At 39.5% G+C, this 26,291-nt stretch overlaps 1 protein-coding gene across 1 annotated transcript; it reads right to left on the reverse strand.

Annotated features, from left to right (window-relative positions):
• Positions 1–26,291, reverse strand: DYRK2 (dual specificity tyrosine phosphorylation regulated kinase 2). Its single transcript, XM_063309212.1, has 3 exons — positions 25,802–26,291; positions 24,813–24,958; positions 1–9,176 (listed from the first exon to the last, which is right to left on the reverse strand). The coding sequence occupies exons 1-3, from the start codon at positions 25,890–25,892 to the stop codon at positions 7,575–7,577; spliced, it is 1,839 nt and encodes a 612-aa protein (XP_063165282.1). The 5' UTR covers positions 25,893–26,291; the 3' UTR covers positions 1–7,574.

Genomic DNA, 26,291 nt, shown 5'->3' on the forward strand with positions numbered 1-26,291 from the left:
TTACATAGGACATAAAATTTTATTCTGAAATGATCTCTGGCCACAACAATGAATGTAACAAATATTCACTAAAACAGTCTTAACTCCTGTCATCAGCTATACAATACAGAAGTATCATAAAACTGGCCACAAGAATTTGAATAAAAAAAAACTCCTACAACATATTTAATGTGAAGTGGCTGTGACAGCAGCAGCATCTCACATAAAAATTTTACGTACATATATACACAATACAGATTCAATCATTTTTCACATGTTTTCAGTACACAAGAGTTGCAGCATATTACAGTCACATGTCTAAATTGTTGCTCATTTTAAAGAAAGTGGAAAAAAAGCAGCTACTGAGCTGAGTGAATACATCTTTTTCATATTATTTTGTGGTACAGATGTAGATATCCCTAGAAACAATACCATTCACAAATAATTTTTTAAAATGTTACTCTTAGCTTATCAGGTCAATAATGCTCAATTTTGTCATCATAACTCCTTTTTTCTAACATAATGTTTAACAGCTACTTCTGTTTGAAAAAAAAAACCCTTAGGAAAAATAGTTAGACACTCTGACATGTGTCTAAAGAGTCTAATAATCCAGTTTGTTGCTACTTGAATGGACATAATTCCTTGAGCAATGTCGCTGTCCAATCCCCATGTATTTCCATGGCACCTGCCTCTGGTTTCACCCAAGACTCAGTCTAATCAACAGAGACTGCTTGGCAGTAGCCATGAAGTGCTTTTAAAAAATAATAGTTAAAAAAACATTCTTCAGGAGTCCTTTCTGACTCCCTGACTAACCACAAGGTAAAAGTTGCATTAAATGCCTTGCACCCAAGTTGTAAAAATCCCTGGCCACATTTATTGAAGCCAGATACATAGAAAAGGAATGCACTTTGGTTTATACCAAATGCCCTGGGATTAATTCTCACTATAAAATTAAACAGTTTGAGGTAATTTTTTCCCTTTATACAAATACAGTTGATTCTGTCTAGTACTGTTGTAACAGCCACCACAAAATTGTTCTTTTAAAAAAAATCAGATCTTATGATTTCAGCTAAGTACTGTGAAATACCATCTTTAACCCCTGAAGGAGTATGAAAATTCTTGCAGCAGAGAATTCTGTTCCCTACTAAATAGTATGATTGCTTTGTAGTCTATGTTAGGGCCTTGAAAATAGCAGGCAAGATCAACCAGAAACCTTTCCAGTTTGTGCCCAATTTATATGCTGGGGAGTTATCCAAGAAAAAACTCAAGTGGTCTTCTAAAACAATCATTAATTTATAAAAGTGTTCCTAGAGGAGGTTCCTGGTGAACTATGCTCATAGAGGCATGTTAAAGAGAACTATAGTATTTTAAAAAATAGATTTCAATCATACTACATAGTACAGTATTCAGAGGGTTAAAGAGACAAAGTTGCATGCTCCATCACATGGCATTGTTTAGAACAAAAGGCACATTGTTAATATCAAGGGCACAACTTTATCCTCCGTGGTTCCATGCATAACTGTTGCCCCCTGGTTATTCCAACATGTTGAAGATGCAAATTATCCAACCCTCTTGTGGTGCAAGAACTGGGTCAAATGAGACTGCAGCCAAAGACAAAACATGACTGTGCCATTACTAAATCTGCAAAGATGCTCTGATGTCCTCAGACAATTGTAACATACGATACTGAGCAAAGTTTCCAAGCCAATGCATCACCCCAACTAATTAAACCACTTAGAAACAAAATCATGTCAAAGCAAGAGACAACTTTTTTTCCTTTTCCTACTTCATGTCCTTTTCCTAGTCAAAAATAATGGTACAATAACCTAAGTCATTGAAAATGGCAACATGGCTACCTCTTTTTCTTTCACCCATTATGTGTTTTATTTTTTACAGCATATAAGTTGTATTCTGATAAAAAAAAAATTTTTTTTTAATGATTCTGCATGTGGTATTTTGGCCAAAAGTTTCCGGTAGCAGCTATGAACATGATCAATCATAAATGCAGCACTGGCATTTTAAAATCTCATTTGTTTGAAAAAGATTAAATTTGTGGATTTAGCTCATGAGTGACACATGAATATTATGAACAATTTCTGTGTAATTTATGTTAACATCTTCAAATTCAGGTAAAAATATAATAGATGCAACAATTTATTCAGCACAATGAATGAGCTTTCTTGGGCTATTGGGAGAAAATTAGAGCTTTACCAGGGCACCTTACACAGAAATGTATTCCTGTGCTGATAAAACCATCATCAGGGTAGAAATCTCCTCATTAATTTCAGGATGCAGTTCTCTATGTATAACATTTTCATCAGGGAACTGCCTTGGTTTTTAAGTGAATGGGTAGGTGCACATTTAGGAATTCAATCTCAGCTCTGGTGGGCCAGTGGAGATTACTGTTAGAGCCATGGTATGCAACGAATCGTATGATGTATCATGAATTACCCTATGTCACTTTTACTAATACACACACGTTGCATAGCCACACACTAGGAGCTGCACTTACACAAAAGGGAGATCAAATGTTAGGTGATCACTGAAGTTGTTAAAGATTAATTAACATACCTTAGGTGATGACTGGGGAAGGCAATGGCAAACCACCCTGCTCTAGTCTGCCAAGAAAACATCGCGAAAGCGGCATCCCCTCAAAGGGTCAGACATGACTCAGTGCTTGCAAAGGGGACCTTTCACCTTTCACCTTTTCAGCCAAAATTACTAATAGCAAGAAAAGGGCCTCTTTAGGTACCCCTTAGCCCAATATATTTTTGGCAAGTAGGTTTTTGTTTATATCCTGAGAATTCATCATTTTTTATTTATGCCTATTTCCATAAAAGCTCACTAAAACATGTTGCTTTTGTTTCTTTGTTTTGAATGAAAAATCTGCATAAAAAGAAAATAAACTGACCAGAAACTTTTAGACTCCCTGGGGACCATGCTTTAAGTAATTAAACATTTTTATAATTATTATAAGATTTGTGCATAACAATAAATTGTAACTTTTATTGAAGTTTTCTGCACCTTAATGAAGGTTGTCATTATGCTAGCATCACCAATCCTTTCAACCCTCCTCAAATATTACCAATCCATATGTAACTTCAGTTTTAGTAACATTTGTTTCCCTTGAAAAACTATATTGAAAAGGAAGTTTACATCTTTCCTGAATCTTATTCTGTTCCTCCCTGGTGGGAAATCTCAGTCTGGTAGTCACTTCCCCCAGACTGAATTGCTGAGAACAGTGTTGCACCAGCTGAATCCTGGGGAGGGAGAGGTGGAGTCAGGAGTGAGACAAGAGTTTCCACCCATGGAAGAATGAACCACTCAGAAGCTCTGCAGTTGCTGTGCTTCAAGTGAAAAGTCCAGCTTTGTGGTAATTAGTCATATACCACAGCTGAGTCAGTAATAAACCAACTCAACTCCTAGACAATTTGTGAGATTTCATACCCTGAAGACCATTGGTGGACTGTCTGTGTCCTCACAAACTACCACTGGCATGCCACCCTCCTTCTCACTTCTCATGCCCCTTCTTCCCCTCTATTTTTGTTTTTTTGGTGCTTGTCTTGGATGTGTTTTCCTGTTTTCTTCTACAGTAGAGAGTAGATAGGTAATGGCCAGGAAAATGAGAAGATGGGGTGAGTGAGAAGGGTATGGTTTCTTTTAGTCATTCGTACTGTCTTCATCCATCTCACTTCCTTCTGATTTGACTTTGGAAACAGAGCATCCACCAGTATAAAGGCTTCTGACATCTACGTCAGCCTAACAAAGGGCAATTTCAGCTTGAATCAGCCCCTTGTAAATTCATATTCTATAAGGGGCCAGGATTATTGGGCAAGAGATCAGGTTAGGATTCCCATTCCCCTTACAGTTTCCAGCGGTAATTGCAAATTCCTGGTATTCCACTATGAGAAAACAGAGATCTATAAACAGTTTGCTAGGCAGTGTGAGAAAATCCTTTTGCTTGGGATGCATACGTGGTTGTACATATAAATGCATGCGTGATTATATAAAAAGAATTTTGTATACAATAATTTATTTCTATACTTTAGAATCAATGTTCATACTTGGTATTTAATTGTGAAATTGGATACTCTATACTGAATTAAAATGAATTTAATAAAAATACTGAGGAAGGGAGTAAATCTAGTAATTTAAGTAGTTTTATATTACATTAGTAATATATACATTTACTGTATTTTCCTTGTCTCAAACACTTTTTGGAATGTGGCCCTTAGTGTTCCACTCAGAAACCAAGGGCAGCCTGCTCCTGAAAGTTTGTATCCCTTGCTCTGCATAAAATCTATTTTTTTTAACAATCATGGTAAAGAACATCTTGATATTGCAATTACATTTTGATTTTCTCTCCATGCAAGCTTTTTAAAAAGAGTAAATATGTAAATCAGAAAGAAATACTACTTTCACTTCACTTTTAATGTTCTCTCAGTTCTTCATTTGCTCTACAAACATAAAGACATAAAATCTTGTTTTACCACTCAGCAGTTAGAAAAAGAACTTTGAAAAAACTGCATGGTCTCTCTGAAGGAATAATTTGAAGAAAACAGAGGCAATTTCATTAACAGAATGTCTCAGACATCATCTTCACTATGCGATTAATAAGTCCAGATGCTGATGACAAGACTACATAATACAATTTTGCAGGAAACAATGAGATGGCCCTGGTGTTTCCAGTAAAATAATACTTGAAATATTGAAGTAATGGTGATACTATATGAGTGAAGACAGAACACTGCTGTATACATTTTGGGGAAGTTGCCCCATTTTCCCAGAGAAATGTATGGAATTTTGTACACGTCTGAAAGATACAGCTTTATTCCAGACCAGTGTTTCTCAACCTCAGCAATTTTGAGATGTGTAGACTTCAACTCCCAGAATTCCCCAGACAGCCATGCTGGCTGGGGAATTCTGGGAGTTGAAGTCCACACATCTCACAATTGAGATGCTGAGGTTGAGAAACACTGCTCCAGACAATATTTATTCCAGAAGCAAAGACCACAAAATAGTTTCAGGTGCAAATGATAGGAAGAAAGTAGGAGAGAACAAATGACCCCAAATATGAATGTCATATGTTTGCATTTTTAAAGTCCAGCATCAACTGTATTGCTTTGCATGAGCTTGTATTTCGAAATCATACCAAATTCTCTCTGTCCTTTCCTCACTTTCCATTTGGAGTAGGTTTGTGGGAAACTGGTTTTTGTATACACAGGGAAAATTTATGGACTCTGGGAACACACAAACACACATTTATTGGCCTGCATCAGTTGCAAGCCAAGTCCAGGGATATTATTGGAGGTGAATGATATCATGAACACAGGCCAATACATTATGTGTTAGTTCAGTCTTGGCAAGAAATCATCTAGTTGGTCTGCATTGTTTCTGAAGCAAAATCAAAGTTGCCTTTCCACCCCTTCATGTCTGAACTTCAGTTTTAAGTATGGAACAGGATAAAATTAAGCATAGATATAGGTCAACACAAGATTTCAGTTTACAGCGAGTAATTAACTTTGTCCTTTATTTGATGCAGCTTAGTATTCAAAGCCTTAAGAACAGAACTGCTTTGTTTAATTTTGGAGCTTCCAGTTACAGAGTCTGGTGGGAGGGGAAGGGACAGTTTTGTCACAGCATCTTTGCTGCTTGTATCGGTAGACCAAAAAGCAAGAGCAGAGGCAAAGCTACGTGACTATCAGATGGCAGGTTAGCTTGGCAGGGTTGGAACCACATTCAAAAACAGTGTGACTTTATCATCCCAGGAGAGACAACTTTTCAGAAATGTAGGAGGATGTAAAATTCAGGATGTTTTCCCTTTGGTTTTTCCTGTTTTTTTTTTTTTCCAATTAAAAAAATGGGAAATTTGAGGAACACCAAAGTCATCCCTATGAAATATTTTCAGTATTGGAATGAGTGAAATTAAGACAAGGCTTTATGTATTCATGTAATATGTATGAATTCGTGTAAGTTAATTGATAGTAATTGTGGATAAATGATAGATCAGTTATCCCCAACCTGAGCTCTCTGGACATATTGGCCTACAGCTCCTAGAATTCTCAGCCAGTATGGCCACTGATACATCTGAAGGGAACAATGTTAGGAAACTAGCATGCTGTAAAGTGGTGGTCTCTAGAATTATCTTTCTTTACAAGAATGTCTCTCAGTTTTTATAGCCCCATAGGATTTTTTTTTAATAAAACAAAAATGAACAGGGAATTGAAATCCAGTGCTTGACTTGGAACTGGGGTCATCCACACAGGAGAGGAGGAGGAAAGGCAAAGGTCAACAAAAGTGATAGGAAGCATCTTGCAGGGATGGGGGGATAGATAATATACCCCCCTAAGTTTGACTTTTCATTTGCATTGACATTTTGTGAGTCCCAGAGTCACAATGGCTGCTGTGTTGTGAGAACCACACAATTTGTTCTGACAAATCCAAATGTTCCTACTGGAAAAGTGTACTTAGAGCACATTACCAACTTCTTCAGAGGAGCTTATTGGTGCTTCCCAATATGCTTTCTTGGAGACAGAGAGATGCGAGGGGTACCCTTCTGTCCTTCTGATTTTTCCTTCTCATGTGGTTGCTCCCTTTCGTCTGTGCTGCCAACTGTGACTCAAGCACCCTGCAATAGTCTCTGTGCTTGTCTATTCAGGAATAAGCCTAACTTAATTCAGGGGAACTTCTTGAGCTGAGTTGTAGTCTAAGGTATTTAAGCTCTTGGCCTCTATTTCCATTAAAGGAGTGGAAATTGCTTTCAAGTAAACAGATACAGGACTGTTCTCTGAGGTTCATAAATATGCCAAATTGCACAATTTTCATGCTATAAATGCTTCATCTTACATTGGCCAAATAGTAGAATAATCTCAGCTTTGACTTTTTTTTTTTAATCTAAGTATTGCACCCTTTAGAAAATTTTCCTCTAATTCCAATATTTTACTTACTGGATATTTGATAGAGAACTGCCAAAGGGGTTGTGTGAGCATGAAGTAAGCCCTTTATGGATGCTGTAGTAGAATATTTCAATTATTGTGTGGCATTCTGTTAATTATCCATACTATGGACAGAACTACAAACAGCCATGCAAAACCTCACTTATACCCCTGAATATTTTCTAGATCATCGCATGAAAATATGGATAAATGCTTACAGGAATGGAACCTACTGCTCTAACAAAAGCAATGATAAGAAAGTAGCAAAATTCACTCCAAAGAAAAGCCATGATGGGGAAAAGGCATTCACTCTTCCTTTCCTCACCTAGCCAAAAATGTTATGCTTAGATAGTAACCAGTGGCCTGCCACTGACACATCATTGTGCCATACTAATTCCATGATAAGGCTAACTGTTGTCAACAAGAGAAACATTTCATTTAAAAAAGTGTAAAAACTTAAAGCATTGTCCCCATGTTGTTTTTATAAAATCAAAACTGTGCTTAACACATTTAAAGTAATCAATGAAAAAATACAAATGTTTAAAGTTACTGATCAAATAAAAATAGAAATCTGAGCTTTTTCATGTGAATAAGGCTCAGTGACATAATTGCTCTCTCTCTCTCTCTTCCCCTTTTAATCAGCATTGGATTATTCAAACCTCAGCTAACAAGTTTTGGCAACACTGTTCTTTGCTGAATATTCCCATTGGCATCCGTCATCTGTGCCAGATTAGTCCTCAGCTTTGAAGCTGAGTTTGAAGTTGGAGGTAACTTGGAAATGGATGTGATAGCACCAGTGCTTTCTGTTATTCTTTTTGCTGATGTCTTTTCCCCAGTTGGAGGCTTTGGCAAACGTCTCCTGAGCCAGGGATGCCGTAAAGCCTGACTGGGTGTCATGCGCAGCATTGGATCCCACTCTAAACACTGTTTCAAGAAGTCAAGGAAGAGTGGATCATCACATCCTTTCAACGCACTTGCCCATTCTCTGCTCTCTGGGGGGCCACGCAATTTGCCCCGCCTGGAGCGGCCACCATTAAGCACAACAGAACCATCCGACAAGGTAGTAATGGAACAATATCGGGGGTAACCCTTAGAGCTCACAAAATTTTTTGCTCTTTTTGATGAATCCAGTAGTTTCTGGGAAGGCATGCCCAAGAGTTCTATCATACAAGCCAGCTGATCCCCTTCATCTTCTCCTGGCAAGAGAGGATATCCTGTTAAGAGCTCAGCGAGAATGCAGCCCAGGCTCCACATGTCTATTGGCATCCCATATCGAGCACCAAGGATGACTTCAGGAGCACGGTAAAAACGTGACTGGATGTACGTGTAGACGCGCTGGTGCTCATAACAACTAGAGCCAAAATCAATCACTTTAATACCACTCCTACCCTGTTGTTTTAACAGAATGTTTTCTGGTTTAAGGTCACAGTGGATTATTCTGTTTTTGTGCAAAGCATCCAAGCACTGCAAAATGGAGTGGGCAAACTTACGAACCAAAGGCAGGCTAAAGCCCTGAAATTTATTTTTCTTGATGAGCTCATAAAGGTTCATGCTCAGCAACTCAAATGTCATACATATATGGTTGCGGAATGTGAAGTTCTCCAGCATGTGTATAACATTCATGTTATTATCCTTATCCTGTTTTTTAAGGTGCTCCAGAATTTTAATCTCTTCTGCAGCTTGGCGGTGAAAACGCTTCTCATTTCTCACCATCTTCAGAGCAACATGTTGATGCATCTTGTGATCATATGCCTTTACCACTTGTCCAAAACTTCCTTTTCCTATAACCTTAAGAACCTCGTATCTATATGATATATGATCATGGGGTACTTGCACATAAGATCCCTGGTCATCATCATATCCACAATTGTTTGGACCACTAATGACACCTTGCTTCTTCTTTGCATTTGGACCCAAGAAATATATTTCAGGGTAACTGAAGATCTCATGATGCTCAAAGGCTGTTAGCTTTTGCATGTATTGCTTCATTGCTTGCTCAGGAGTCATGGGAGTAGCTTTTATCTTTCCTGGCCCTTCGGTAGATTTCAAGGAGGTGGAGCTTCCCTGACGCCTATGACAGCTATCAAGCTGTCTATCTTGCGCCACTGGCAGTCCTGATTTTGCTATTGTTGCAAGACCATTTGGTTGTGTGGACAGAACTGTCCTTTTGTTACTATTATCTTCAAAGAGCTGCTGAACTTGGATCTGCCCATGGCTGGTAACATGTAGATGCTCATTCATGGTGTGCTTATTTCCACCAACCTAAAATACAAAGCATGATTTTCTAGTTAAAAAAAACTGCAGGCTGATATGGTTCCCAAATTCTATGAAAAAAGAAAATAAAATTAATTCAAGACCTATATGACTTTCATGTCCTTCCCTTTCCTAAACCATACATTAAGAGCACTAATGATCCAGATCACCAGTGCAATTCTTCTGCTAGAGGAAGATAACTCTCTGTTAGCTTCTCTAGGATCAGGGAACAGTCCAAAACAGTTGGGAGCAATTGTATGCATCACCCTATTCTTTTCATAGGAACTTCAAATAGATCTGTCTCTTCCATATTTATGAGAGGAGAAATCTAGATCCAATCCATTATACTTCAAATACCTTATGCTACTCATTTGGTATCCCACAATCCTTTCCCCATACCTGGCTATCTAATATCACATTATTGGTAATTAATTTGAGATGTTTTAACATTAACATTTAGATCTCCAACAAAAAGAATCCAAATTAACTCCTATTATCTACAAAACAAATAAATAAAAATGTAATTTTAACTATGAACAATGAACTTAGCCAATTTTCCTTCCAAGCCGTTATTCAATGTGTTACTTCATAGGTCCATTTGTCCATTAAACCATCCATATGAAAATGTATATAGAAATATTTAAATATAGATTGTTTAAAATACTTGCTCACAAAATATGTATCTATAACCACCTTTCACCCCCAAAAATTCACCTTAAAATTTGCATTTTAGTATATTTTGGTGCCTCTTTTTAAGATGAGAACTGCATCATAACATTCACAGAAACAAGAAATTAGAAAGATAATCAATGTGCACATTTTAGTCCAGTAGTTTCAAATCAGGTTAGTTTACATCAAAAATAACAGCATTCCTTAAGCTTCCTTTTTTTTAATGTGTACTTCTTTATATCATGGATGTCAGTTTTTTCACAACTCAATATATCTTGTCATTTCTGAACTACTAATCTGATCTTTTTCAATTTAGTTCTCCCAGATAATCTGGAACTGCAACTTTTTTTTTGTCAAGCTGACTGGGAATTTTGGGATTTGCAGAATAGTTCTGAAGACAGACTGAAATTCTGATCTACAAAAACCATTCTGATGGCCAGAATGTCTTCCCCCATAATATAAAAAAAATCAAGGTAGTAACCTTTCACTATCACAGAACACATTTTTGAGTTGCAGTAACACGTGCTTTAGAATCAAAGAGTATGGGAAAAAAACTCAAACTCACAATTACCCTAAATCCTATTCTATACATGGATCCTTCCTAAACCACCTGCACAACAATATATATACATAGCAAAACCACACACATAAGACCACCTATGAAAGAAGCATGTGAAAAACTAAGAGCATCCAGTAAATATCAGAGTTTGTAAAATTTTCAAATAACTCCTTATTTCCTCTAACACTTTCCAAAAGCACCACAATATCTGAAGACTTAGAAATTAAAAGGCAGTGTTACGCTGACATCATTTCATAAGAGCACACTTCCAATGTGCTCAGACTGCCATATGAAACATAGAATCACATATTACGTGATGAATATACACCATCCCCATGAGCTATGGCTGATGACTAATACAGGTATATTATGTTAATTATACACAACTGAGTTTCTCAATTAGCTGTAATCCCCTGGTTTATCATACCAGGACTTTTCTTCTGTGCCAAACTGTGTCTCTGTTATCCCAAATGTTAAGAGAAGCCAACTGCTGTTTCTGAAACTTCCCCTTTGCATATTTCACCTGCTAGCATGAACATAAGTTCTACTAGAAGCTGCAGGAGGAGAAGACGTGGCTGGTGCAGTTCTCATTCATACCAAAAGTTCAACAGTGGCACTATATATGGGGTTTAAAATAATCAGGGGGTGGGAGGGGGGTGAAAAAGGTATCATACCAGTCTGATACACATCAACAAGCAGATTAATTTCAATAAAGTAAACTTCCCTAATGGGTATATGTGACTATGATTCCCAATATTGCCACAAAGTTAGGATGTCTGGAATAATTTCAGTATCTACCAAAGATTAATAACTCTGGGCTAGAAAGATTAAAATATATACTCATCCAAATCTTTGTCAACATTTATCATTGCAATTGTGGGTGGAGGAGAATTCTCTCTCTAAATGGATCAAAGGCTGAGAAAAAAATATGCTTCCCATCCCATTCTCACCCAGAACTTGCAGAACAGAGAACTTTGTGGGGCTGTATCAGAACCTTATCTTTATTAAATAAATATGCATCAATTGTCTAGGAAAACCATTTTTTCCAATCTTAATTCTAAGTATGAAAGTGAGATTTCACATTACAGTACCACCTCATTTTCAACTTGTTCATGCCTATCTTTTCACACTTGCATGTGACTACAAGGATTGTGTAGTACAGAAACTACTTGAACTAATAAAAGTACTACAGACTAGTGAGTTGTTGGCCTGCTAGGAGTCTGTAATTCATCTGGCTCTAGGCCACCGCTGAATTCCTATTTATCCTAGCAGTCCAAGAAGGACTGGATTACAGCAAACAAACAGCAATCATACTGCAATCATTTTCAAATTAACCAGCACAGTCTTCTAAGCTATATATTACTTCTACAAGTATATTCTCAAAATGATGTTCATAATCCTGAGAGCTTTGGCTACAAAATGGTTCGCATGTTGAATGACAGAATGACTAAATGAATAACCTTTGTACACAGAAAAACCCAGTAGTATCACTAAAGTTGGCCCATGCAATTTGCTTATGTATAATTAATTTGCATTGATTAACCTTTAGTAAATTCTATTATTCTTTTATTACACAACCTGGATCTGTTCACAAAATCTATTGATTTCATTGCTACCCCAGTGACATTAGCTGCCATTAAGACCATAAAATTACAGTTCTAATTTTATTCTATTGGATACTGTCTGATAACACATCATGAAATTGCCAACCCAGAAATAGGGCTCTTGAGTTATCACTTAGGAACACACATACACATAGTACTGTTGCAAAAGACTATACTACAAAGGGAAGAACAGAATAATAATTTGTCTTTCCCGGTTTACTCATGCCATCTCCTTCCCTGATGTAGTCTTGAACCAGAACCCTGCTCACATCCTTGTCCCACAGTGATACAGTTTTCTGTAGAATAAAAAATATGGTGGGACATAATCAATGTGAGCCAAGAGAAAGTCTGGAAAACTAAGCAATTTCAAAAATCAAACTCTTAAGTCAAACTTGTCAATGTTCAGCAGGAATGAGAAACCTGTAGCTCTCCAGAGTTGTTGAACATCAAGAGTAGCCATGCTAGCTGGGGATGAATATCAGCATCTGGAAGGCCATAGGTTCCACATTCCTGACATACAGAGTACTTGTTAAAGAGAAATCTACCTCTTTAATCATATAGATGCCTCAGTAAATATAGGACATGAAGAGAGAGCAGGATCACTCTTTGCTGATTTGTCTGACCAATATGCATTAATGCAGAGAAATCTTAGCCAGAGTCAACCTGTTACAAGGGTCTGTGTGTGTGTGTGTGTGTGTGTGTGCATATATATCAGTTTTCATAGGAACTCTGCTGAAAAAGCGAGGTACTCCATTATGCAAAAAGAGCTGAAACTTTGAACAACTGGTTAGATTGTAAGATGCACTATCACCTCACTGTGTTAGGATGCCTCTACTATCCTTCTCAATGCTCAAAGGAAAATTACCACCTTTCCTCCAAGTACAAGGCAGACAAAGCAGCATAACTAAGAGGAAAGATGACAGTCTGACAAAGGATATGGGGAGAAGGACCCAGGTTTTTGAGGTACATTCTCCATGAGGGTGGGGGAAGGCAAGAAGATTGAAAGAGTATCCGAGTGTCGGGGAGGAACTACCATATTTTGAAGCACCTTTTGGCAAACTAAAGCATAATGGAGAAGGTGGTTGAGCCGTGTATCTGTAATGATGTTGCAATGAAAATACATCACACAGAGTGCCACTGTCTCCAGGAAAGGGCACGAGGAGTCATGGTTGCTTTCTAAGAACCTTCTAAAAACACTATCTTGCAGATAACTGATTATCTTAAGGTACAGATAGGTGACTTGGGCCCTCCAGATGATTCTGGAATAAAACTCCCAGTTCTCAGGGATGATGGGAATTGTAGCCTAACAATGAAAGCCCAAAATTTCCCACCAGTGGTAGGGCTTGCTCAGCTTTATATTTAAATAACTGCTATTAACAATACACTTAGATTATCAACTGATACTAATTCAACTAGGTAATATCATCAACCCAAGTAAGTGTGTGGTTTGCTCCCTGTTATATACAGTAGCCTGTCCTGCCAGTGCTGGTGGAGGTGTGTTTTCTCCTTGATAGTTCCTTGATTAGGGTATTGTTTTCTGCTTGATTGTTTGTCTGGTGTTAATCCCTGCTTATCTGGGAGGGGGGTTGCTGGACAGGATTTGCTCTGGTCTTTTTGTTTCCTTCTTAGCTTTTATTTTATTTTATTATTAGCTTTTTATCTCTTTTGAATGGTGCGCAAATGTTGTTTATCTCTATGTGTCTACTGATGGCTGATGTGTCTGAGTGCCAAGCTTCCAGGAATTCCCTAGCATTTTTGGATTCAGCTTTGTCTAGGATGCTGACAGTTTCCCAGTTGAATCTATAGTTGAGTCTGTCCATGTGTTCTGAGATTAAAGAGTTTTCATCATGTCTTCTGACTGCTAGTTAGTATTCATGGATGCGCTCTGCTAGTCTTCTGCCTGACTGTCCTACATAGTGGCTGTTACAGTCCTTACACTGTATGTTGTAAATGTCCCGTTTTCTCTTTTTGAACTACTGGGTCTTTTGATTTATAAACAGGGAGCAAACCCTACACTCACGCGCACTGATGATGTTACCTAGTTGGGTAATGAAACGTCTGCAAGCAAACCACCAAGCTCAGAGAGCACCAAGGACTCCACATATGCACTACATATATTCTCTTCTATTGATATTAATTCAATCAGAATATACTTCCATCTATACATGCGTAACAAAGGGGGCGGCAAGGGGAGAGAGACAGCATGATCAAACAAAACATTGGTTCCTGGTACTTTCTTGCTTTCCAAACTACTTTTGTTGAGAAACAGAAAGATTATTAATCTTTTGGCTTTTCTTTGTCTTTTTTTTAATCTTCAGAGTCTTAAAGAGCAGCTGAATAATTTCATTCCACTGGTGCAGTTTGGAAATGTTTGAATAGAAGCAAGCACTCAAATAATTCACAGGTGATAAAGGACTTACAGGAACTTGATTTTAATTTTTATACACATTCCTCCAGAACAAAGGTCTTCTGAAAAGATGTCAGAGAAGAAAGCTTTTGTTACTTTTAGAAAGGGGAAGTTAATTACACACTCACTAACTGTATGCTGAATCATGAATCCTAAGCCATCCATCCATGCCTCTGGGTGGATCACCAGCTGCCAAAAATGAGTTAAGGCAGATTCATTTCTTCACAGAAAGCTAAAATAATATTCATCTATTTTGAAAACAAGTCTTTTCTTCACATGCTCTTACAAATGTGAATATATGAAAATGCTTCTGGTGGATGCACTGGGCAAGTGTTGAATCCAAGCCAGTAACATTACTTTTGTGGAGATAAAGAACTATGTTGGCATGGGGAGAACATACGTTCCTATGTGGGTTTTTTTACAGGTTTATATATCTTACGTTCTGGAGTACCACAGTCATAAGAAGTGTATAACAATGAAACTGTGAGGTTCAGTAAGATGCATAGCATTTTTCTACTAATGATAAAGTCCATAATTCCACTAAAAACTTCACCTGATCTGCCTTGCTTCAATCTACTCATAGCATTACAACTTGCATAATTTTATAATGCATGCAAATGAGTTTTCAAGAGGGTTTATGTTTTTCAAGAGGATTTATATAGTTTAACCCACTATATACAAACTATCCCAGTTAGAAAATTATATGGAATCTAAAATCCTACTGAACTATTCTAGCCACACAAGAATTGTGAGAAAGTTCAGAAAATACAAAAAGGAAAAAAAATTAATTGCAATGGGCAAGAAATAAAGTTAGAGGAATGCTGCTTAACACAGAGATTGGGAATATGTGAACTATTATAATTCTCCAAGCTGATGTTTGAACATAATATGATAGACATTCTGATTCGTTATCAAAACAGATTATCTACATGGATGAGGTATATCCCCCAACAGTAATCCATCACGAACCAGAACATACTGTTGGGGGCACAAAACTAATGCTGAATGAGGCCAGTGCCAAAAACAGGTCAAGCTAATTCCTGTTCTCTTACCTTCTCTCCCTTTTATTTCTGTTTCTGATACCCTATCCTCTCTCTCTCTCTCTTCCCCCAGTAGTTTGCCAAGAAAAGATAAATTACTCTTGCAAAAAAAATTGAAATTAAGCTAAGGGCTGGTGTGGACTGCCCACAACCCTGCATAGACTACCAAGATAGGAAATCAATCCATGCATTTCCACTGGGCTTTAATGGTTCCCCCCTCCCAAATTTAATTTTTCAAAGAAAACCATTAATGGCTAGTAAATTTAGATGCATAACTGCTTGTGCCCTAGCTTAATTAAACCTCCCAAGTACAGATGACTTTTTACTCTATAGAGTAATGAAAATGCATGTTGTCATCGAAGTCATAAGATGACACTACAAATTCATAATACTATCTATCATTTTTGTATGATCTCCCCTAACTGCACAGATACTAAAGAGTTTTATTCACATATAACAAGTTTCTCATGTATGGCTGATATAGAATAACTGTCCAGTTTAGTCTTCTGGTTTTTTTTCCCTTTGTTCTTAACCCCCAAATAACTGCATGCAGCAATCTACTTAAAAAATGTTGTGGCAAAGAATCCCTCATTATATAATTGGGCTCATGCCTTGGTAATTATGATATAATCTGGAGAAAAAAACAGCAAAATTCTTGAAAAGTTCTCTACAAGATATTTCTCTCTCTAGTATTGTTCAAAGTAGCTAGTTGCAACTATGCTTATTATGTAGCAGTGTCTATATGGTTATGAATGAAACATCTTTCATTGCAGTTTAACACAGCTTCTATCTATGTATGTGTGGTCAGTGATTTCTTTCTCTGTCTCCCCATGGAAATGGTGTTCAAAAACAAACAACAAACAAAAAAAGATTTTGTTTCTTCTCTTTTCCTTTGTCCTTTCTGAAATGCTTTACTCATCCTTTTAAATAAGTGTATTCAAGTCTTCTCAAAACCCAGTGGCATCCAGATGTGTCTGACTACACCCCTCATCATCTCTAGCCAACATAGACTTGGCTGGAGATGATATGAATTATATTCCAGTATGCCTAGGATGGTGCAGGATGGTGTATTCAGTGTTGATTCTGTGTTCCATGCCTTTTCCTTTTTTTTTTTAAAACCCTAACTACTATAATTAACTGTAATGTTTTTCATTATAATCTGATCAGAAGATTTTATTTTCTGATAAAGCAGGGTAAAATAGATAAGCCCCTGTGATCTTTATTGCTACTTTGCTGTTGATGCATCTCTTTCCAAATACCACTAAAACAAATGTGGTGCAATTTAGACTTATTCATCTCATATACTTTACTACTAGGGCTATGAATGCTTTTCATATGAAGGGGAAAAAGTGCTTCCAAGTGTGCATAGCATCTATGGGAGACTTAATCTTTTCCTGGGATTTCAATGCAGCTGCAGAGGGTAGCCTCATAAGCACAGGGAAAAGTGCAGCTGCTTTAATGAGTGTTATATGTGCACCCTTGGAAGCTTCTTTTTCCATTCAATTCAAAAGCACTGCACAGACCCATTTGTTACCCAGTTACATGTAAAAATGCAAATCAACCATCTCTACCCTAAATGACCCAATGATCTAGAAATTACAATGGATTATACAGAGGAACTGATAACTTCATTCTGTCAATTTTAGATTTGCAAAGGCAATCATTTTCTCTTGAAAAGTTATGTTGAAAGGTGCTGGGAAATCAGTTGGTCTAGAGTATATCACATGTTGGTCCCACTGAAACATATTTAACTGATTTCAGTAGGACCAAAATATGACTTATTTTGCTTGGATCAAATACGCTGTCCTTTCCTGAATGTCCACAATGGACCACAAAGAGCAAAGCTATGAGAAAAATATTAACCCAATAAAATCATGTTGCATCCTAGAATGAATAACATCACATAGACATATTTGATTAGGGCTAAGGAAATTTAGGCTTAAATTCCCACTCAGCCATGAAGCTCAATGAGTGGCCTTGGGGCAGTCACTAGCTCTCACCCTAACCTAACATAGAGTTGTGATGATAACAGTGGGGGCACCCTGTATGCCACCTTGGAGGAAACACACGATATAAATGATGATGTGGATGATGATGATGATGATGATGATGATATGGATTGGATCCAAATCTAGGCAGTTGCAATGGGGCAATGAAAGTGTACTTCCTTGTCCCTTGCTTCCAATAGCAGCCCCTGAGCCAATCCAGTGTGATGCACCATCCAAAAGTTGTGCTTGAGTCAATTTTGGAGAATCCCATATAGCACTCCACTGCCTTCCCCATTCATCGCTCTTCCCGAACCCTATGCACCATTTTTAGGGGTGGAAGGGGTGCCCTGGGAAGGAGGAGGCAAGTAATTCCTTTCCACCAGCCTTTTTGCCACACAGCTAAGTTTGGATTCAACAGGATCAGTAATTACCACCACCACCATTAAGTGGTTGAAACGAATGTGCACTAAGCGATGTTGAGTAGCTTGATTCACATACTGTGCAGCCCATACTTTAGTGTCCTTGTGCCTTATTGTCTTGGGTTTAGTAAACCGTGGGCTATGACTCAGAATTATGGGCATTCACTCAATGTGCTAAGATTGAAACAAACTGTGGTTTAGCACAATATATAAACCCAGTGACTGTGACTTGACATACACAAAAGTTATAACAGAGTTTTGAGTGACTGCGGGTTAGAACAAGTGAACCAACCATTATAACTGGTAAACTGTAATATAAGGCTCAGTGATTTGTGTGAACTCAGGTAACAATGATTTATTCAGTTAACAAGGGCAAAAGAAACAATAGCATACGGTAATATGTATATACAACCAGTGTGCAAGGAAACTTCTTTTTCTTTTCACACAGTGATAATTCATAGTTGGGCTTTTTTTTACCATATATAAAGGATTTTCTTTTTTAAAAATCAGCAGTAATAATTGGATTTTAAAAATTAATCAGACTCCTTTTAAAATAAAATTTAAAATGGAATTTAATATAATGGGCCAATAAACCGTAATCACTGCAACAAAATTACTATAATTGAATTTTTATCCAAAGAAAAATACTAAACACATTTCTGTTCTCTACCAGGGAGAGCAAAACATTTTGTGCGTGGAGGAGTCCATGCCAGAACAACTGCTTTGGGTGGTTTGATCAAGAACTGAAAACGTATGTTTCCATGCACAGAACATAATGGGCCTGTTCTGTTTAGGGAGGGAGCAACGGGGTGGGGAGCAAGGAAAAAGCCAAGGACATGGGTTGCTTTGTAGGAAGAAACTGGGGAGAGCTTGGGGAAGATGAGGGGGTGGGCCAGAGGAGTGTGTCAGGCTGGGATATTGGCCATGGTTGTTGAGGGGAAGGAGAGAAAGTGCTAGGAAGTGCAGTGGCAGGCAGCCTGGTGGGGTGGGCTATGCTGGTACACTGGTGTCAGTGATGATGGCAGCAGCAGAGGGGTGAGGAAGGAAGATGCTGGGAAGATTGGGAGCAGGCGGCTGGGTGGCTGGCAGGCATATGCAGTGCAGTTGAGGGGAGGGAGAAAAGGTGCTGGGAAAATTGCAGGTGGGCCAGTAGGACAGCGCTGGGACAGCGGAGGAAGGGGGAGGGAAAGAAGGAAGGCACTGGGAAGATGATGAGTAGTGGGCTACACCATGCTGGGAACTGCTGAGGGGAGGGGGGCACATCTACCAGCCTTGCTCTATTTGCCTGCCTACACTGAAAACAACCAAAGCTTTCCAGGACCTGGGGAACCATGGAAGGCTGTCAAACCATTTGGCAGAAGCCCTGGAATGGACTGGTGTGTTCCAGCTCTAACCCAAAACATTTGTCCACTTTTATTCTCTACAGACTGAATGAACAGCACGTAATGAACAATTACACTATAATTATAATTATAGTTTTAATTTTATTGTAAACCGCCCAGAATCCCTCTTTTGGGGGAGATGGGCGGTAGCAAAATCTGAATAATTAATTAATTAATTAATTAATTAACTTTTCTATGTAACAGAAAAAAACCATGGGGCAGGGGGAATAAATAGGTGCATAAATAAATAAATGATTTATCATCATGCCTCATTCTCCCTTCAGAGGAGGGCACCTGGAAACAGCCCACTAAGGCCTGCTAGAAACAGAATGTCACTAAATATTGAATGGGGTCAGAAAAAAAACAGGAGGGAAAAGGAATAGAGAATCCCTGAAAAGAACATTGTCAATACAAAGGAAAAACTGAACAGGAATAAAATTATGTTAAAATCCTATTCGATATATAGATTGTGAGCTCCTATTCAACCAAGTGACAATAAAGCAAACTAGGATAATCTATTATCCTAGTTTTTTTTGTATTCTCCTAGTTTATACCTTCCAATTGCCAGTTTCGCAGAGTGTTCAGTTCTCAGATTATGAATATACCTCTACCAGCCAAATGAAAAACATTCACTTTTTTTCTTCCCATGGAAAAATATTGTCTGGCTCACTTCCACAACTCCCTGCCTCTAAAAAGTTCTAGACAATTGTTATAGCTTAATTATATGCATATTCACTTGGAAATAAATCCCACTTTGAACAATGGGTATTCTAAATAAATAAGCATAGGATTGCAGCTTTAATCCCAAACAGTACTGCTTACTATCCTTGCATTTATAGAAAAACAAAGGTGGTCACAGTTGCTACCCAGGATCAAAATCTGTTCTGTATTTCTAAGAAGGTATAATTCCACAAGCAATATTAAATTAAATTTAGATGATCTAAAGCCAAAAGTTTTAGATTGTGGTTTTAGGTTGTGAAGAAGTGCTATTTCATTGCAATCTGATATATTTATGTTGTTACAGTAACTGGTTATTATATATTCCTTTTCATACACATTTCTATATAGGAAAATTGTTGTTGCCTGCATACATTTTAAAATAAATTAATCCTTTTCCTTGTTTTGAATCATGATTTAAATCCAATTAAAACATAATCTTGCTCACTACAAGCATATCATAAATGATTTAAAGAAAGGTGGTAAGGAGTCTGTTATCTGCTTAGACTGAATAACGTTAAGTCTCATTGTGGTTGGGTTGGTTTGGCTAATGTAAAAATTCATTCTCTATAGTTTGTAAAACAGGATTTCTTTCTTTTTATATTCAGGTCACAATAAACAGCAACAAACCAAACTATGATTTAAACAAACCAACTACAAGTGATCAAGCATTAATATGAGATTTAGGAAAGAACACTTCATCATAGCCTTGGGTACCAAACTCCCACCAGCCCTACAATACAATGATCACTAAATAGGTGATAGTTGTTGATATTATTGTTGTTATCTCAATAACATAGTTCTTTTTGGACTGTGGATTACAGAATCTTGGGACTCTAGCTTAGACAAAGTCTGTGTGTGTGTGCCTTCAAATCAGTGTTGTATCCTGGACTAGACCCTGCAGTTTTCTTTTCAGAAGTGGTTTGCCATTGCCTGCTTCCTAGGGCTGAGGGAGAATGACTGGCCCAAAGTCACCCATCTGGCTTCATGCCTACACAGGACTACAACTCATGTTCTCCTGGTTTCTAGCTTGATGCCTTAACCACCACACCAGACTGTCTCTCTTAGTCAAAGTCTACCTTATTATTTTCTTTCGTTACAATCTGGATGTGTTGCAGATTTGTTACTGAGCACTGAATAGAGTTTGTTGAAATAGAAGAATATGGTTTTGGCAGCTTTTCTCTACTCTACCCCTCACCTCCAATATGAACATCCTCCTCAACATATGACAATCAGCACAAAATATCCTCACACCAAAGTAACAGGTCACATGGTCCATGTTAATGGCCATCACACAGCTGTCTTTTTTAAATGGTTGGGCCTTATGGTGTCATTTTAGAATAAGTCCATGCATGTAATGTTTCCTGAAGTGGCTCAAGTGTTTTTCAATTTAGCACAGGGTCCATCCATGGTGGCCCCTATGACCGTAATGTATAATTAGTATATATTCTCATATCTTGTCTTCTATTGGTGTATAATTAGTTCTAGAAGTAGCCTGATAGTGATCAGATTTTAAGGTACATTGACAAAAAGGGACAGCGGAGGAAGGGGGAGGGAAAGAAGGAAGGCACTGGGAAGATGACGAGTAGTGGACTACACCATGCTGGGAACTGCTAAGGGGAGGGGGGCACATCTACCAGCCTTGCTCTATTTGCCTGCCTACACTGAAAACAACCAAAGCTTTCCAGGACCTGGGGAACCATGGAAGGCTGTCAAACCATTTGGCAGAAGCCCTGGAATGGACTGGTGTGTTCCAGCTCTAACCCAAAACATTTGTCCACTTTTATTCTCTACAGACTGAATGAGGAGCACGTAATGAACAATTACATTATAATTGGGGGTAAAAAGCCTCTATGAAGCAAACTATCAACTAAAAATCAACTAAAAACCAGGCCAAATATTTTCAATACCATCCCTTCCAAGGATTTCACCAGAGGTTTCTCCATAGATCGGGAGACTAAATTGTGGCTTCTAGTCAGAAATGCTCTGATTTAGAAAAATGAAATGCTTTCTTTATAACATCTTGATAGGCATTTATTATATATTTAATAGCATAGACTGAGGTCAAAAAGGACTTGTCAAAAATTACCTACCAAGTTTTTAATTGAACCCCAACTACCAGAGACCAAACATGGAGTTCTGTCCATTGAAACAAGGTAAATAGGAAGAAAGAGCTGAATTAGAGGTGAATCCCAGGAAGTAAGCAACGAAGAAATGGAAGAGTTTGAAACTTGATGAGCAATTCAGTGAACTATGTTGCAGTGTTATTGTAATGGAGATGGTAAGGGCTGGAAAGAAGCTGTGTAGCCTGAATATGCTCCATTTGTAACAGCCATCCATACATCTGCTTAGTAGCATAGGTTGCCATGAATACATATATGGTACCTACACTTCCGCAGATGTGCTTACTTGGGCATCTGGGAAATCTTCCATTGTGTCTTCAAACTCTCAAAGAGTCTTACAATGAGACAAATGAGACAAATCAAAGAAGGACCTATGCCACTAAAGAGACAAAACTCTTTGTTATCTTTATATAAGGGGAATTCTGTGTTTCACAGAATATTTCCCTGTAATATCAGCCTTTCCAAATGAGCATATCTAGGACAAACATTATAAATTAACTTGGTCAGATTATTATGTAAGATGAGCTAGAAATATTGAAAAGAGGTGAGAATAGCTCAGAAAGATTCTCAAAAGAAACTTTCACCAAGATAGGATTCTGGGACAATTAAGAAAACTTGGGAAAATCAAGAATAAGTTCACATTTACATGTTTCCCATCTTCAAGATTGCAGCCAACATATTCTTTTTGAATTAAAATTATCCAGACCTACCTGATTTGGCTTATAACTAGCTATGCACTGGCTATATCCTTTTCATTTATGTAATAGGTACATAACTTGTTCATGTACATTTAAAAAATGTTTTTGTAAGATTTATATCCTGTCTTTTGTCTAGGAGCTTATGGAAGCATGTATAGCTTTCCCTCCTATTTTTTCCCTATAACACCACCTATTACTGAGAGTAGATTTGAACCTAAGTCTCCTCCATTGCCAGTCTAACACCACACTGGTTGTCACATACATACACTTACACATCTACATCTACTTATAAATGCATGATAGCACTTCTGACGATACAGTATTTCTTAATTATCTGTAGTTACCTCATGACATGTGCACCACTCCTGGTGCAATATGTGCATGGTAACATTATTAGATTCTAAAGCTGATCATTTGAACATCACTGGAACATGTGAAATCAGTGCAATGGTAATATATAAATTCATATAGCTTCTCTCTTTTGTTGTAACCAGCTCTTAATACATCAGAGTTTTACCAGATTAACTCTGCTACTGATTTTTAGGATAAGTGTTCAACCCAAAGCATGCAAGCTAATAAAAAGAGTGTCCTTGACAATGTAGATTGCCCCATCCTCCTTCTCTTCCCACAGCAACAACCAGTATTCCATACATATTGGGAAAAGGGGGGCTTTCAGGTAAAGGAACTGCCATTTGTAAATAAATGTAATTCCTAGAATCTTATGGTATTTTAGGAGTTGTGATGTGGCAATTAAGCATTTGTAACTGCTTTCCAACTCATGCTGTCCAGTTAGATGAGCATTCCCAAAAAGCAACTGTTATTTGAAATAAATATATGGGATCCTTTCTTATAAAGTGAAAATTATTTTTTTTCCAGGTTCAAAGCTGAGGTTAAATAATGTCCACCAAGCTAGTTATATATTCAAGTCCATTTTTCTTCAGTTACCGTAAATAGATCATCATGCCTGGGTAGCTCCATCCCTAGTAGTAGACTGGCAATGAATGGAAGTGAGAAGACACAGCCCTGTAAATAATGCCACCCAGAAACACCCGCTCCCTAGTTAAATTGTAAGGGTCACTCAGCTACCCATTTAATGCCTCCCCACTTGTGCCATGGAAACAGGCCATCCTTCTGGGTTGGTCTGATAATTAAGAGAACACCCTTAATTTTTCACTTTGGGAAAAAGCACCTTCAATCACAAAACGAATGAAGTGGCTTTTGAAGTCATTTCTTCATAAGAAAGAACTAACCATACAACAGACTGAAAAGAAATGTTAAGGCGTTTATTATTAAAGAAAAAGTGTTACTAGAAAAAATATATATACTACCCATATATACCTGTTGTCCAGGCCATAGCAACTGAACATCTTTTGTTTCAGTTCCACAGAGATCAAATTGTTTGCATTAGCCTTGCCACATCAATAACCCAGAGACCTATTGCTCATGTGGGAAGCATGAATTGCAGTTCCTGCAAATGACCCTCCCTGTTTTTCCCAGGGAGGTGCACAGGGAATCCCATATTTTCATCCTCACAGGGCAGCATGGAACCTACCATAATTGCAATTCACTCTCCCTTCATTGACTTCCCTTGCCTAACTTGCACATTAGCTTCTTGGGACAAAATTCCTAAGTGGCTCCAAAAGTCACCTTTCCTTCTCCTTCACCCAAATACCTGCTGAAACCAGACCGGGAACAGGACCAAGACGTGTTGAGACATGCCGGGGAATAACTAAGAGGGCTCTTCCATAGCCAGCTGGTGTGGCCTTCCTTCCCTCTTTCACAGATCCTACTCAGACAGGCTGGCTGACAGCCTGACTTACCTAGCACATTTATTGCTATTAATACCCGGGAGAGGAGGAGCAACTGGGGTGGGATGGCGAAGGCAAGGCGGTGGGAGGGAAGGGGGCTTAAGGGGCCGACACAGGATTTTGAGCCGAAAAGGAGGGCGAAGTAGCAGAAATGGAGGGGTTAAGCGGTAATCCACGTCTCCTCGCAAGCCGTACATTTCTCCAAACCCCTCCCTTGATCCACAGTCTCACCGTGTGGGCTGCGCTGCTGGGCTTCAGCGGCGGCAGAGCGATGGGGGACGGCGGTCCGGTCCCAGCGCCCGTCCGGGAAGTCCCTCCGGCCCCGATTCCCGGGGAAGACTGGAACGGGCGGGCACTTTCTCCTCCTCCCCTGCTCCCTGCGGAGGGAGGCAAAAGAGACCTGCTGAAAATGACTGGGGGCCGAGCAGAATCGAGCAGGGTACGGCTCGAAGGCAAGGGGAAGTGGCAGAGGAAATGAGAAGGGGAGCCGAAGTTGTCACCTCCCCAGCTCCCCTCCTCTTCTTCCTCCGGTTGCCAGCGCAATGTTGTTTGAGGGATCACCAGGAGCTGATCCCAAACGTGGCATAGAAGCCAGGCGCGGGGGGGGGGCATCAAGTGTGCCAATAAGGGCCGAGGCTGTCGCTCCTCAACCTAGCTAAACCTTCCATCCATGATTAACTCACAGCGTAAACGGCGAACCAAATGGGTTTGCGCGGCACACATCGCCACGCTTGTACCGCCGGTCTGGCCGCAAATGTGGGAGGTTTATTCGTACAACCGGTCTGCCCCCTGCCTCACCTCTGCCCCTTGCGAGGGAGCGCAAGAACTCGCCTCCGCTCCCCCAGCCACAACCCTCCCTACCAGACCACTTCTAAATAAAACCAGGGCAAGAAGCGCTTCTCTCCGGCACGTTTACCTAAACTTGCCAGTTCCCACACCGAAAAGCCTGTCAGTCACTAGACGCTCAAGGAACGCCTCGGAAGGTTTTAAAATGGGGGTTAAAAGTGAGGCCGCGCGTTCAAGACTGCACGCTTTGGCAGAGGCATTTGAGCCGGGGGGGGAGCTGATTTCTTTCACCCAGACACGCGCGCGCTCTCACACCCCTTCGGACTCTGCCACCAATGGCCTTGGGACGGGAGGAGGGGGCTGGGGGATCCCGGGGAGAAGGCGGCAAGGACACGAATCAGCCTCGGCTGCGGGCTTGCTGCTTCCCTACTTACCGGCAGGGCAAGCGGCGGCCGAGGCGGCCCCACCGGCTCCTCCGGCACCAGCACCAGCAACACTGGCAGACGGTTTCCTGGTGGTTAACATGGCCGCTGAAGGGGAGGAAGAGGGGAATACATTTCAGGGCTGCCGTGACTTCTCCGGATCCTCGCCGCCTCTGTGGCTCGGCCTCCGCGATCGGTGGTTCCAACCGTCTTCCTGAAAGCAGCCGTCTTCCAGAAAAGAGCAGCTACACCAGCCAGCCGCACGTTCCTCCGCGGCATCCGTCGCCGCCAAGCCCGGGCCCGCCGGGCAGCAGCTATCCTCGATCCCAGCCGCCGCCGCCGCCGCCGCCGCCGCCGCTTCTTCCTCGTCGTCTTTCTCCAGCGGTTCCAGAGACGGCGGCAGCAGCAGGAGCGCCGCCGCCGCCCCCCGCCCGAAACACATCACCTCGCCAGCTTCCAGGATCCCGGGTCCCTCACATTAAACAACATTGGTGGAGGAAGA

This window comes from Candoia aspera, chromosome 7, assembly GCF_035149785.1.
Source record: "Candoia aspera isolate rCanAsp1 chromosome 7, rCanAsp1.hap2, whole genome shotgun sequence".
Lineage (NCBI taxonomy): Eukaryota > Metazoa > Chordata > Lepidosauria > Squamata > Boidae > Candoia > Candoia aspera.

Bases quoted from the DNA above. Each gene is read 5' to 3' on its own strand.
- DYRK2 (XM_063309212.1), bottom strand. From the start codon at position 25,892: ATGTTAACCACCAGGAAACCGTCTGCCAGTGTTGCTGGTGCTGGTGCC. The intron at 24,959-25,801 runs GTAAGTAGGGAA...CTCCCTCCGCAG, and splicing joins GGCCGCCGCTTGCCCTGCCG to GGAGCAGGGGAGGAGGAGAA. The intron at 9,177-24,812 runs GTGAGACTGTGG...TTTGTATTTTAG, and splicing joins CCAGCAGCGCAGCCCACACG to GTTGGTGGAAATAAGCACAC.